The sequence below is a fragment of the Diceros bicornis genome, chromosome 19, assembly GCF_020826845.1.
Source record: "Diceros bicornis minor isolate mBicDic1 chromosome 19, mDicBic1.mat.cur, whole genome shotgun sequence".
NCBI lineage: Eukaryota > Metazoa > Chordata > Mammalia > Perissodactyla > Rhinocerotidae > Diceros > Diceros bicornis.
The window spans coordinates 29,473,627-29,488,706 of record NC_080758.1 but is presented as its reverse complement, the minus strand read 5'-3'; the positions used below and the strand labels follow the sequence as shown (position 1 = coordinate 29,488,706).

At 46.9% G+C, this 15,080-nt stretch overlaps 1 protein-coding gene across 1 annotated transcript in view; it reads left to right on the top strand.

Annotated features, from left to right (window-relative positions):
- SIRPB2 (signal regulatory protein beta 2) overlaps window positions 1–10,136 on the top strand; it is a 33,930-nt gene extending 23,794 nt beyond the window's left edge. The window contains 4 exon segments of the mRNA XM_058562193.1: window positions 6,828–7,196; window positions 7,675–8,013; window positions 8,590–8,655; window positions 9,695–10,136. Of these exon segments, the coding sequence (XP_058418176.1) occupies window positions 6,828–7,196; window positions 7,675–8,013; window positions 8,590–8,655; window positions 9,695–9,840 (920 nt within the window). The 3' untranslated portion in view covers window positions 9,841–10,136.
- The last annotated feature ends 4,944 nt before the right edge of the window (window positions 10,137–15,080 follow it).

The window sequence follows — 15,080 nt, the reverse complement described above, 5'->3', positions numbered from 1 at the left end:
CTTGCAACTTCTGCTCTCTCTCAGAACTGCCTGTCTCATGTGAACAAGCCCAGACTAGCCTCCTGGAGAGTGAGAGACCCATGGAGGAGAGCTGAGGTGGCCCAGGTGACAGTCAACCAAGGCCAGTAGCAGAGTTACCTAGCCAACCTGCTGCTAATCTCAAATGCATGAGCAATCCCAGTCAAACCAGCTGAGAAGAGACACAGAGCTGAGCCCAGACAAAATCATCAACCCAGAGAATCACAAACTAAAGAAAAGGTTATTGTCTTAAACCACAGCCTTTTGGGCTGGTTTGTTATACAGCAATAGCTCACCATTACAATGCCTTACCTATTAAAATAACTAAAATTAATTTTTCTTGAGAAGAAAAGAAATAGCTGAGAAAGGAATCCACACAGATAAGCATGTGATTCAGAAGTTCCCCTGGAAGGATGACCTGGAGGTGCTGAGGGTCTGTTGGAACTTTCTAGGCCTGTGGTCAATTCAAAGAGGCTCCAATACCTGGGTCTCCTCAACTGGAGAACAAGTAGAAGGAGCAATGGTATTTAGCAGTGGTGCCGATGCAAGGTCCCAGATGGCCGGACAGGACCAGCCACCTCAGCAGACCCAGTGCAAAGTGCTGAGGGACCAGGCCAGATCGCTTCCTCCTGGCAGACCGCAGACCCCGAGACAGTACACCAAAGCCCACCATCCTGCGCCAGAAAGAATCTTCAGCTTCCTCTGCACCCAGGACCACCCAGAGTAGGAAGGAGGGAAGGAAGCACTGAAACTTGATCTTCCTCTTTTTTTTCTGGAAAATACCAAGTTAACCTAAAAAAGAATGACGGTAGCTTGTACAGTGCTTACTCCACCCTACACAAGCAATCATATTTTTATTCCTGTTTTACAGACCACTGATTGCTTTAAGTAACTTCTCTTTGAGCCTCTATTTTTCCCCTCTGTAAAATGGGGCTAATCATAGGACCCACCTCACGACTTTGTTTAGAGTTTCAACGAGATAATACCTATAAGCACCCAGCACATTGTAAAGATTTAGTAACTGCAGGCAATTATTATTATCATACCCAGGTCTCCTCTAAGTCAGGGTCAGGCTGGTTTAACTCCTGAGTCTTGGAGCTCCTGGGTACAGCTCAGCCTCTGAACCAAGAATTCTCTGATCCACCAGGCAAGATGCTTGGCTCTCAATCAGCTCATTCCATCTCCTGCCCATCTGGGTCCCTGCCCCAGGCCCTCCTGAGATCCAGATTCTGTTCATCACACCTTGGGTCCTCCAGGGTGGTCACCCCAGGAGAGGCCCTGGTAGGACCCAGGTGTGGGGTCAGACCTGGATGTTCCGTCACTGACTGGCTGCGACTTGGAGCACCACTTTGCTTCTCTGAGCTGGTTTCCTCAATTGTAAAATGTGAATCAAAATTCCTAGTCATGCAGTCCACAAATACTTTTGAGTGTCTACTATGTGTTAGGCACTATGCTAGAAAATCATATATCTAAACCCCCCAGGATCAAATATGTTTGAAAAATATTGATTTTCTACCAGGCTTCCAAAAGGGAGCCCCTCAGCAGGGATCATGAAAGGCAGGGCACGCAGATAGAAAATAGATGAGAAGGCATCCCAGAGCTGCGGGGAGGGGGCTGGTCCAGCTCCACAGACAAGGTACCCAAGACATTTCCCAAAGTCCATGTGACAACATGGAAGGGGAACTGAGAAGGGGAGAGGGAGGACAAGGGCTGTGGGGCACGGGGCCTTATTCCAGGCTCCTGTGTCCTCCCTGCTGTCTCAAGTTCCCAAACTCGCCCCCCGCTGGGACTTTCTGAGTCATCACCTCCTCCCACTGCCTCTTCGCCATGAGTTCTCCGTTTCTCATTACACGCTCGCAGGCTTCATCTTCATGAATTTTTTTCCTTTTTTTTAACAGCTTTATTGAGGTACAATTGACATATAATAAATTGTACATATTTAACATGTACAATTTGTTACATTTGGGGGGCACTGGATATGTTTCACACTTGTGACTCAACACCAAAATCAAGATGATAAACATTTACAACACTCCCAACAATATCCTTGTGATTCATTGTTTCCACTCCTCCTCCCCCTCAGGCAACCACTTATGTGCTTTTTGTCACCAAAGATTAGTTTGCATTTTCTAGAACTTTATACAACAGAGATCATACAGTAGGTACTCCTTTTTGTCTGGTTTCTTTTACTCAGCACAATTATTTTGAGATTCATTCATGTTTTTATACATATCAATAGTTCGTTTCTTTTCATTTCTATCCACTGTATGGATAAGCCAGTTTGTTGTTCCATTCACTTGTTGACAGACATTCGAGTTGTTTGCATTTCGAGGCTATTACAAATAAAGCTTCTATGGACATTCATGTACAAGCTTGTGTGTGGACATATGCTTTCATTTCTCTTGGGAAAATACCTAAGAAGAAAATGACTGGAACATATGGTAGGTGTATGTTTAACTTTTTAAGACACTGCCAAACTGTTTTTCCAGATGGTTGTACCATTTTACATTTTCATCTGCAGTGTACAGGGATGACATTTCCTCCATATCCTCACCGACACATGGTATGGTCACTCTTTTATTTTAGTCCTTCTACTGGGTGCGTAGTAAGATCTCACTGTGGTTTTCATTTGCATTTCCCTCATGTGTATTGATGTTGAACATCTTTCACATGGATCCTCTTTGAAGTGACTGTTCAACTCCCATTTTTAAATTGTGTTCCTTTTATTGAGTTTTGAGAGTTCTTTACATATTCTGGTTACAAACCTTTTATTGGATATATGCTGTGCAAAGATTTTCTCCTACTCTGTGGCTTGTCTTTTCATTCTTTTACAAGTGTCTTTTGAACAGCACAAGTTCTTAATTCTTATGAAGTCCAATTTATCAACTTGTTCTTTTATGGATCATGATTTTGGTGTCATGTCTAAATGTACAGTAGAATTCACTAGCGAAGCTATCTGGGCTTGGAGTTTTCTTTGTGGGAAGGTTTTTAATACAAATTAAATGTTTTAAATAGATAATAGGGTTACTCACGTTATCCATTTCTTCTTGAGGTAACTTTGGTAGTTTGTGTTTTTCAAGGAATTTGTCCATGTTGTCAAAGTTATATAGCCGTGAACTTGTTCATAATATTCCCTTATTATCCTTTTAATACACTGATGTCACCTCTCTCTTTCCTGATATTAGTAATCTCTCACTCTCTCTCTCTCTCGCTGTTCAGTATGGCTAGAGGTTTATCAATTTTAATGATTTTCTCAAAGATTTTATTCTCATTGATTTGCTCTATTGTTTTTTGTGTTCTATTTTATTGATTTTCACTCAGATCTTTGTAGTTTCCTTTCTTTTACTTACTTTGGGTTTAATTTGCTCTTTTTTCCAGTTTCTTAAGGTGGAAAACATAAGATCAGATCACTTAAGTCCTAATATTGGCATTTAGCTATAAATTTTCCCCTGCTTTAATGGCATCCCACAAATTTTAATGTTGTGTTTTCATTTTCATTCAAGTCGAAATACTTTCTAATTTCCCTTTTATTTTGTCTTTGACTCATGTGTTATTTAGAAGTGTATTATTTAGATTTCAAATATCCAGCGTTTTCTAGGCATCTGTCACTTATTGATTCCAATTTAATTCCACTGTAGTCAAAGATTATGCTTTTCACTACTTCAGTTCTTTTAAACTTATCGAGAGTTTATATGACTCAGAATATGCTCTATCTTGGTAAATGTTTCTTGTGCATTTGAAAAGAACTGTAGATCCTGTTATTTGAGGGTATAGTACTCTACAAATGTCAATTAAGCTTAGTTCATAGCATTTTTCGAGTCTTCTGTATTCTTTCTGATTTCCTGATTACTTGTTCTATTGACTATTGAAAGAAGGATATTGAAATCTCAAACTGTGGATTTATCTATTTCTCCCTACAGTTCTATTGGTTTTTGATTCATGTAATTTGAATTTCTGTTATTAGGTACATAAATGTTTGGGATTTGTATGTCTTCTTGATTCATTTACTCCTTTATCACTATGAAATGACATTCTTTATTCCTGGAGATATTCTTTGCTCTGAAATCTATTTTATCCGATGTTAATATAGCCACTCCAGTTTCCTTTTGATTAATGTTGGTATGCTATATCTTTTTCCATCATTTTCCTTTTAACTCTCACCTTTATATATATTTGCGCCTTTATATTTAAAGTGCGTTTCTTGTAGGCCACACATAGTTGGGTCTTTCTTTTTTATTCAATCTTACAATCTCTTAGGATAAAATTTTACTTAGGATATTTAGACCATTTACATTAAAGTAATTTTTAATATGATTAGGTTTAAATCTATTACCCTCCTATTTGTTCTTTGTTCCCTTTTTCTCTTTTTCTCTCTTCTTTTGGTAATTGAATATTTTTATAATGCTATTTTATCTCCTTTATTGACTTATTAGCTATAACTCTTTATTTTGTAGTTTAGTGGTTGTTTGAGGATTTATAGTACAGTCCCTATCCTCGGGTTCTGCATCCGTGGATTCAACCAACTGCAGATGAAAGGCCTACGATGGTTGTGTCCATACTGAACATGTACAGACTATTTTTCTTGACATTATTCCCTAAACGACATAGTATAACAACTATTTACATAGTATTTACACTGTATTAGGTATTATAAGCAATCTAAAGATGATTTAAAGCATACAGGAGAATGTGTGTAAGTTATATGCAAATACTGCACCATTTTATGTAAGGAACTTATGCGTCCCTGGATTTTGGTATCTGTGAGGGGTCCTGGAACCAATCCCCCGAGGATGCCAAGGGACGACTGAATACATCTTTAATTTATCACCCTCTACCTTTAAGTGATATCATATCATTTCTCATATAGTGTAAGAACCTTAAGATTGTATACTAACATTCCCCCCCACCCCGCCTTTATTCTGTTGTTGTCTTAACTTTACTTTTACACGTGTTATAAGCCTCATGATAGAATACTATTATTTTTTACCGTTTTGAGATTTTGCTTTTCAGATTTGCTAGGTGGGACCAGAGCACTTCTATCTGGGTAGTCTACCCATTTCCCTGTCAATCATGAGGTTTTCCAGGGGGCAGGTGGGAACAGGTGCTATTCTCAGCCCTGTGCTGTGTGATGGGCACTGTTCAGTGCATGTGTATGAGGAAACTACCTGAGGCCAGGGAAAGAACCATCAGAAAGGATGGGAGAGAACAGACCTGACCGACTCAAATAATGGTATTTGGAGGTGGGAGTCGCCGAACTTCTTGGAACTAAGGACACTATGGGCAAGAGGAAGCCCTGGAGTTTAACCTGGGGCATCACTTGGTCACAACTGTGAGGCAGCACTTAGTGGCCATATCACACATGCCTGGCTGAAGACGAGCAGGAAAAGACATTAGAATTCCACAATCCTTCCCCAGATCCTCCTAGAAGGGAATGTTTGCTTCACCTCCCTCCTCCCTACCTCACTCGCAACTGAGAAACACCATAATATACTGCAAACTCATGTCTTGGAGTGAGACCGAGTTATGCACAAGGCCTGATGGGAGCACAAACCGAGGGAAACTCAGGGCACAAAGCTGATGACCTTGTGTTGAGCAGAACCCTAAGTCACTGATCTGAGTTCAAATCCTGGCTATGGCACCTACTGAACACATGGTTCACCTCGGGTTTCTTCACCTCTCTGAGCATTACTTTCCTCATCTCAAAGATGGAGATAGTAATAGCATTCACCTCATGAGGTTCTTGGAGGAGGTACTTGTGATCATGTTCATAACCCAGGTGTAGAAGAACTTCCTTGGGTGGCCTCAGCCCTCTTTCTCTGTGCCCAGTCTGAGGCCAAACTCAACAGATCAACCTATCCCCAAAATAGACCCACTTCACAACGCATCAACAAGCGTTGCAGTTTGTTGAAGGAGTCACAGGAGGCAGGGAGGGTGTTTACACTGAACACCACATCACATAAACTTTATGTGATACATTGGAGGGTTAAGAGCAGGGACTGGAAAAACGGGGTTTGAACTGAGGCTCTGTCACGTTCCTTTTGGTTGATGTATTAGTTTGCTAAGGCTCCCACAACAAGGCTTTAGTTAGTTTGCCACAGGCTGCTGGCTTAAGCAGAGAAATTAATTTTCTCATAATTCTGGAGGCTAGAAGTCTAAGATGAAGGTGTCAGCAGGCTTGGTTTCTCCTGAGGCCTCTCTCCTTGCCTTGTAGATGGCCGTCTTCTCCTTATGTCTTCACATGGTCTTTCTCTGTGTGTGTTTGTGTCTGAACCTCCTCTTCCTATAAGGACACAAGTCATATTGGATTAGGACCCACCCATGTGACCTCACTTTAACTTAATTACCTATTTAAAGACCCTGTCTCTAAATGCAATGACATTCTGAGGTAGTGGGTATTAGGACTTCAACGTATGAATTTGGGGGTGAGGGGAACAATTCAGCCTAATAAACAGTGATCCCGGGAAGGTTGCCTAACCTTTCTGGGCTCTCAGTGTCTTCTGCTGTAAAATGAAGATGATGCAGCCCACCTCATCGCAGTGTTAAGAGGAATAAATGAGATAATACATGCAGTGCCTGGCATGTGTGAGCACTCAAGTGCCGTCTATCATTGTAAGTTCTCCCTTTGATAGCTCTGTTCCCTCTCTCCAGCAAGCTGCCTCATCTGCTCGTTCACTTCCCTCTCCAACAACACCCTTTGAGTGTCCTGAGCCATTCTTCTCGGCCAGCTAATGACTGGTTTATATTAAGCTTGCCTCTTAGAGCACCAAGTCCTTCCTGCCCAACCCCAAGCCTTTCTTCCCCTGTCGTAGGAGCCTCTGAGCAAAGCAACAGGCATGAGTGGCAGGTGCAGCAGCCCAAGGGCCCCGTGCTGGTGGCAGAAGGTGAGATGCTCCTACTGAGGTGTACTTTAGTCGGCTCCTGCCTTGATGACATGATAAAATGGGTCAAGGCGAGCAATCAGGACCAGCAGGAAATTTATAACTTCAAACACAGCATCTTCCCCGGGGTGACGCCCCTGATCCAGAGGACGTTGGAGCCACTTAATTGTGACTATTCCATCTATATCCACATTGTCACCAGGGAGCATGCTGGAACCTACCACTCTGTGAGGTTTGACGGCTTGAGTGAGCACTCAGAAAACAAGCTGGATGAGGGCACCTCATGCTTATGAAGGGTGAGTATCAGCCACGCAGCTCACAGCACCCTGCTCTGCTCTATCTCCCTGCATTAGTCGCCTTTATCCACAGTCACGTGTGTGTGGCGAGGGGTTCATTTTAACTTGATGCAAGTGTTTCCGGATGGCTTCTCTGACTCCTTCTGAGCTGTGACAGGTGCCTTCACTGCGGTCCTGCAGTCCTCTGGGTTTCCAACCTCAGGGGGATTTTCTGGACCATCTCCACCACCAGACTGGAAGCTTGCTCAGGGCAGGACATTTGTGTGTCTTGCTGAGCTTCATTTTCCCCGATTCTAGCATCAGCACACAGTATGTGCTGAGAACTTCTTTACTGAGTGAATCAGCTAGTGAGTAATGAGGGAATGTGGAAGGGAGTGGGTGAGTGAAGAAATCGGGGGGAAGGGAGGGAAGATATGAGGGAGGAAATGAATGGACGATGGAGGGAGAGCTGGAATACAAGAAACTCTCTTTGGCTTCAGGAGCTGGGGACTCAGAGCCAGACCTCTGGATCATCCAGCCCCAGGAGCTGGTGCTGACGACCACCGGAGACACTGTCTTCCTGAACTGCACAGTGCTTGGAGATGGTCCCCCCAGACCCATAAGGTGGTTTTGGGGGGCTGGTCTGAGCTGGGAGGCCATTTACAACTTTGAAGGCATCTCCCACCCCAACGTGACAGCAGTCCGGGCCTCCAACAGCGATTTTAGCATTCTTCTGCGAGGCGTCTCCACTGAGTATGCAGGCACTTACTACTGCGTAAAGTTTCAGAGAAAACTCAACAGGCAATACCTGTCCATACAGGGCACCAGGCTGAGAGTGAAAGGTGAGACGTATGGTCTAGGAGGTGTTGGGAGAGAGGGGGAGGTGGTCCACAAGGAACTTTTCACTATGTCCAAAAAAAAAAGCCAACTCTTCTCAGCCTCCAAGTCTTTATATAAGCTGTTCCTTCTGCCCCGGAATGCTTTCTCCTTTTCTTTGGAGAACTCCTACTCATCCTTCAAGGCCCAACACAAATAACCCTCCCCTGTGAAACCTTCTCCTTCTCCCAGGCAGAGTTCATTTCTCCTCCTTCTGGGCTCCCCCTTCTGGGATCCCCCTTCTGGGCTCCCCAGAACATTTTATAGATCAATAATGATTCAACAAACATCTATTGCATGCCTGCTGACTGCCCTGCACTGCACTAGGTGCTGCAAATACGGCAAAGAGTCAGACAGGTCTACCCCAGAGATGCTCAAGCAGGTCTAACAAGTCCTTCATAGTTACAGGGTTTGACTTCTAGCCCCCATTCCAGGTAGAAACCGGCAGACTCATCTTGGTGACCCCAGCTCCTAGCACGGAGCTCAGAAAGTGGCAGGAGAGAAAGAAAAGGGGAATGTGAGACCACCTCTCTCCTTTGCAGCAAAGCCCACTTCTCCCCAAGAGACAGAGTTCATCAATGAACGTGCAGCCAGGATATTTCCATCAGGTGAGTGTACCCACCTCCAGTGGAGTTAACCAGTCCCCCACAGGCAAAGGGGGCAAAGACGGCTTGTCCGTGGGACGGGAGCAGTCCCAAACTTCTAGGGCCCATCTGCCACCAAGACAGTTCCCAGGACTCCATGTCAACTGCAGAACTGGGAGCCCCGAGAACCATGTTAAAGCTCAATCAAAGAAAGGGCTTTCTAACAGCCAGTGCTAACTGTTCAGTGGGCGGTCTTGCTTGAGAGGTAGTGAGCTCCCCGTGATTTAGTGCGAGGATGCTGTGAAACTGTGCATAATAGTGCTGAAGAACAAGGCTTTGTAGCCAGGCCTCCCGGCCTCAGCCCCTTTCTAGCTGTGTGATTGTGGGCAGGTGGCCTTGCTCCTTGAATCTCTGGTGTCCTCCTTTAAGAACTGGGGGAGAAAGGGAATAAGAATCTGAGAGCCTGCCTCACGGGGTTGTGTGCAGATCCAATGAGATCCCAGAACTGTGCCTGCCACATCACCTTCTACACTCAGGGGCACTGGGTAATGGGGGGAGGGATAGAGGTGGCCAGGTTAGCCCCCCGATGCTCACCCTGCTCCCACCTTCCTGAGAGCCAGACCACCCGGTCCTATCATTTCTCTGACACACAGGGCCCTGAGCAAATCCCTTCCCCTCTCTGGGTCTGTCTTCTCGTCTATACAAATTGGATAGATACCCTACCTCACAAGATTAGTCTGAGGATTATATTAGGCAATTAGGAAATGCTTAGCTCAGCATTTGGGGCAGAGAGTTGAGCAGCCAAGAAGTGTAAGCAGTTTTCTACTATTATGAAAGGTCAGGGATGCTGTCAAGATGATTAAAGGTACAAGTAGGATACGGGGCAAAGCCTCTTCAGCCCACGACAGAGGTAGGGGAGGTCTTTGGTCTCTCGCTGTGTAGAAAGGATGTGGCCCCAGAGGTTATACAGCAGCTGGGCCCGACCTCGCCACGGGGGCACTGAGGTGTGGGCTGTTGGGGGCTCGCTAGGGGTCCTCCCTGAGCTCTCCCCTGTGTCCCCCAGGCCTCCTGTCTGTGCTCAAACTTGTGGTCCTGGGGCTGAAGGCAGTGACCTTGGCTGCACTCCTGCTGGCCCTGGCTGTCCGCTGGAGGAGCTCTCAGCAAGAAGACTTCAAGACCCCAGGCCCAGCAGAGCTGTGCTCATCTTAGCACGGGGCATGGGGCATGGGTGAGGGGCCAGCCCCAGAGTGGGTCCTCTGAGTTGGAGAGGGGCCAGGGCTCCCCAGCCATTTCTCTGCCTCCAATCCCAGCCTCCAGATACCCCCAGGCCTCACGACGACCTCCGGGATCCCTGCGCCTGTGTTCGGTTTGCCTAGTGAAGTTCCCCACTTGGCACCATGCTCCCCTCTGGTGTGTCTTCTTCTCTTTGTCCTTCAAGGCCTTTCCCGGTCTCTCCTCAAGCCCTTTGCCCCTGCTGCAGCCCCTTCTGGCGTGCCTGCCCCCTTTCTCCGCATCTCCACATTTTCTTTTTTTTTTTTTTTTTTTTTTTTTTTTTTTTGTGAGGAGATCAGCCCTGAGCTAACATCCGCCAATCCTCCTCCTTTTTTGCTGAGGAAGACGGCCCTGGGCTAACATCGGTGCCTATCTTCCTCCACTTTATATGGGACGCCGCCACAGCATGGCTTACCAAGCAGTGCGTCGGTGCGCGCCCGGGATCCGAACCAGCGAACCCCGGGCCGCCGCAGCGGAGCGCGCGCACTTAACCGCTTGCGCCACCGGGCCGGCCCCTCCACATTTTCTTATCCTTCAAGATCCAATTCAGAGTCCTTCCCAGAAGGTTTCCCTGAGCATCTCTAAGCTCACCCAGCCAGACACCCTGTGTCCCTCCATTTACATCCTTCTCTCCCCCTTTCCTGCCTTCTCTCCTTCCCCACGGTGGCTGGCTCAGGTGTCTGTAGTAGTTAGAATGCAGGTTTGGCCACTTCAACAAAACTCTTAAATAACAGTGGCTTAACCCACAAGAAAATTGATTTCTCTAGTAATATCCAAGCATAAGCAGACCAGGCAACATGGGGACTCCCTGGTATTGAGTCCCAGGATTCCCAGATCTTGTTGCTATCAGGTCCACATCCGAGGCAGCAAGACCAAGAAAGAAGGCAGTGAAGGGCAGCGTGACCCTCGCCTTCAAGGGCACAGCTAGGAATTTGCCCACATCACCTCTAATTGGCTGAATGTGGTCACGTTGTCACACCTAGCTGCAAAGAAGGCTGGGAAATGTAGTCTTTAGTCTGGCAGCAATGTGCCCAGCTGAAGTTTGTCACTAGAGAACCAGACGGTAGATAGCAGTAGATAACCAGTGATCTCCACTGCAGTGGCATAGAGGCAGCCTCTTACCTGCTCTGTGCGACACCTGACTTCAATTCCCAGCTGAAACGGCCCCTCTTTGTACAACCACCTCCACGAGGACAGTGTAACGGAGGGTAGTAGTTCTCAAGAAGAGGAGATTCCCCCCAACCACCACCACCAGGGGACATTTGGCAATGTCCAGAGACATTTTTGGTTGTCACAACTTGGGGAGTGCTATCGCCCTCTAGTGGGTAGAGGTCAGGACGCTGCTAAACACTAGAAGGCCGCCCACGACAGTCGTCTGGCTCAAAGCATCAGCAGTGCCCGAGCTGAGGAGCCCTGGCGTAGGGAAAGCCTGCACTGGCTGCAGTGAGACACGCCTGACCTCTAGTCCTGAAGACCCCGCTCCCTCCCCGTGCGCCCTTAGTGATTAGTCAGCCACTTCACCTCTCGGAACATCGGTGGTAACAGCATGGACTTCCCTGCGTTGTATAAGAACCAGTTCAGTTCATTTACTGAGCGCTTACTATGTGCTGGGTGCTCTGTGTACCCTCAGAACACATGAACTCCCTTTTCTCTTTCCATGTGCGCATTTATTAGCACCTGCTGTGTGCAAAAGTGGATTCGTCTGGATGTTTTTGTTATAATAAACAGAAACACAGCTTGAACAGCTTGAACTAAGCCAAAGGGGACATTAATTTAGTCTGAGATGTGAATAAATCATTGAATTACCAGACATTAGAAGAAAGGGCGGATATGGTAAACTGAATAACGCCTCCCCCACAAAAGATATCCACGGCCTAATCCCTGGAACCCGTGAATGTTACCTTATACGGCAAAACAGGACTTTGCAGATGTGATTAAGGATCTTGAGATGGGGAGGTTATCCTGGATTATCCAGGTGGGCTCTAAATGCAATCACAAGTGTCCTGATGAGGGGGAGACAGAGGTAGATTTGACACAGAAGAGGAGAAAGCAGTGTGACCACAAAGGCAGAGATGGGAGTGATGCGGCCACAAGTTAAAGAATGCTGGCAGCCATGAGAAGCTGGAGGAGGCAAGGAACAGAGTCTCCCCCGAGCCTCCGGAGGGAGCATGGCCGCCGACACCTTGATTTCAGCCCAGCGATGCTGATTTCAGACTTCTGGCCTCCAGAACTATGACGGAATAAATTTCTGTTGTTTTAATCTGCTGGGTTTGTGGTAATTTGTTACAGCAGCCACAGGAAACTAATAGCAGGAAAGCCTGGAACTGGGCCTCCAAAATAACTGGAGATTGTTCCTTGCTCAGCCCCTGAGAACCTCCTCACGTTGCAGGGCCCTGCATGATCTGGTCCCTGTCATCCCCCTGATCTCTTCTCCCACCACCACCCCTTAAACTGACTGCCCTCTGTCACCCACCTGGGCCTTGAGCACACCAAGTTCCCTACTTCATCCAAGTCTCTGCTTAACAGTTTCTTTCAAGAGGCTTCGCTGGACCATTGCATCCACCATGACATCTTCATCCCTCTCTGTTCCCTCACAGGGAAGTGAGGGATGTTTTCTAAGTTTTTCCAAGAAGTTTTCTTCACAGCACTTACTGCGGCTACCTGAAATAAATGTGTGTGTGTGTGTGTGTGTGTGTGTGTGTGTGTTTATTTCCTTGATGGTTGTTAGCTATCCCCACTAAAATTTGAGCTCACTGAGAGCAGAATCCTAACTTTTCACCATTGTAGCCTCTTTCATTGGGTCATAAAAAGTGGTTGAAGGCAGACAATGTGCCAGGCACTAATCCGTGTGCTGCGAATAAAACAGAAAAGTCTGCCCTCTCAGAGCTCACCTCCTACTGTGGGAAGAGACAATGAGCGAGTAAACATAGCTAAGTCATAGGTCACATGGTTGTGAGTGCTGAGGGAATAATAAGACAGTGATGGGGGATGGAAGGTGCCAGATATAGGAAGAGGTGATGCTATTTTATTTAGGGTGGTCAGAAGAGGCCTCACTGATTAAGTGACATTAGAGCAGAGACCTGAAGGAAGTAAGGGAGAAAATCTTGCAGATATCTGGGGGAAGAGCTTAATAGGCACAAGGAACAGATGGTGCAAAGGCCCTGAGGCAGGACTGTACTTGACATGGCACAGGAACTGCAAGCACCAAGCAGAGTGCTTGGCACATGTTAGACCCCTGTAAACATCTGAGGGGGAGTACAGGGGAGAGGTGAAGTTCATGGTCTTGGGAAACTGACTGCTCCAGTTCAAATTCCAGTTCTCCTATTCATCTCTTGGGTGACTTTGCTTATCTCAGCACGTCTTGGTTTCCTTATCTGTAAGTTGGTAATAACATGCGCACCTCCCTTCTGAGGCACTTTTAAGGCTGGAATGCATGGGTGCATGTAAAGCCTTATCTGTGCCTGGCACCTGGGAAGCACCAAATAATTGTTATGACGTGTTGATGGAATAAGCTGCAGTCACCGTCCTTCACATGGCAGAGAGCGTGGCAGCCCACAGTGCCTGGGCCCCTCATCTTGTGACGTCAGCCACCAGAGGGCCCTGACTCTCCTCAGATTCTATTGGAAAATCCTAGGGAAAGACATTAATGTAGCTTATAGGGACGTGGCGGGAGTGAGAGGTACCAGTCCCCACAAGAAGTGAAGGTGCTGGCAAATGAAACAAAAGGTGGATAATTCAGGGCCCCCGGGGAAAACCTGCTATTGACAGATGAAAAGAGTGGGGAATGAACCGGCATCAAAGGTCCTGCATCCAGCCCCTCCCCTGCTCTGGGGCCTGGGGCGCTGCACAGGCAAGATGACGGACCAAAGACAGAGAAGAGGCCAGGCCAGGGGGCGGCCCAAGCTCCCACCAGGGCCAACAGGCCAGTCTTGGCTCATCTCGCTTGGGCCTGGGGATCTGAGGCAGGAGGTGAGCGGCTGTACTCCAGGCCTCCCCGAATCGGAGCATCTGTGTGTCTCCCTCCTCTTCTTCTGTTCTCTCCTCTCCTGCTGCTCTTCTCTATCGCTTTTCTCCCCCTCCCATGGTTCTTGCCCCTCTCCTCCTCCTTCCCCAAGGAGACCCTGGCAAGGCTGCCCAGGGCCCAGCCTGCATGGCAGCTCCTGTGAGAGAGACGGGTCTGTTCACATCTCTCCGTGGGCCTCCCACTTCCTCCTGCAGATAAAGCCCAGAGCTGGAGGAAGAGGAGGGACAGACAGCACTCAGCAGGGAACTCTTGTATCCTGACACCCGGAGGATGGCAGCCTGGAGGGTCCACTGTTGGGGGGAGTGAAAAGGGGCGCCAGGCCTGGTCAAGTATGCTCCACCACCACCCACAAGACGCACACTCGCACAGCTCAGAGGGCAGCTGTGCGTCTTTGGGCTGGGGGCGAGGGGGTGCCAGGCCTAGTCAAGCATGGTCTTATACATTTCTAAACTCTACCTAAATGGCACTATATAATGGTACTTTACTACACATATCATTCCCAACCTTGCTTTTTTGGCTCAACATTTGAAATTTAACCAGGTTGGTTACCTGTAGCTCTAATTCATTCGTCTTCACAGCTGTATAGTATTCCATTGTGTAACTCTATCATATCTGTGAATTCTAGTGATGATTGGAGACTTAAGTCTTCCAGTTTATCACTGTCACACACAGACAATTTCAATGTGTCTCTTGTGCATGCGTACAAGCATTTACTGAGGGTATATGCCCACAAGTAGAGCTGGAAAGTTATATAGGTTTTGTGCTTCTTCAACTAGGTTTCCAAATTGTGTTCCCGTACCTTTTAGCCCACCTTCACTCCCACCAGACACGGGACAATTCCTGTTGCCTTACATCCACGCCAATGCTTCATATCATCAGACTTGTACAATGTTTTGCCAGTTGGATGGGGCCGAAGGGCACTTGATTGCAGTTTTCATTGGGTCTCACTGCTGACTAGTGCAGCTAAGCATCTTTCCACACACAGATTGGCAGTATTGGTATATTGTCATTATTATCATTAGTTGGCTTGGAGAAGCTGTAAAAAGAGAGAGAAATAGTCCCAACTTTGCTGAGGCAGTGGTGGTAGGGAGAAGTAAGAGGTGATTCTATGGATAGAAGGCTCTGGAAGGTTTGAATATCAATTGAAAAATCA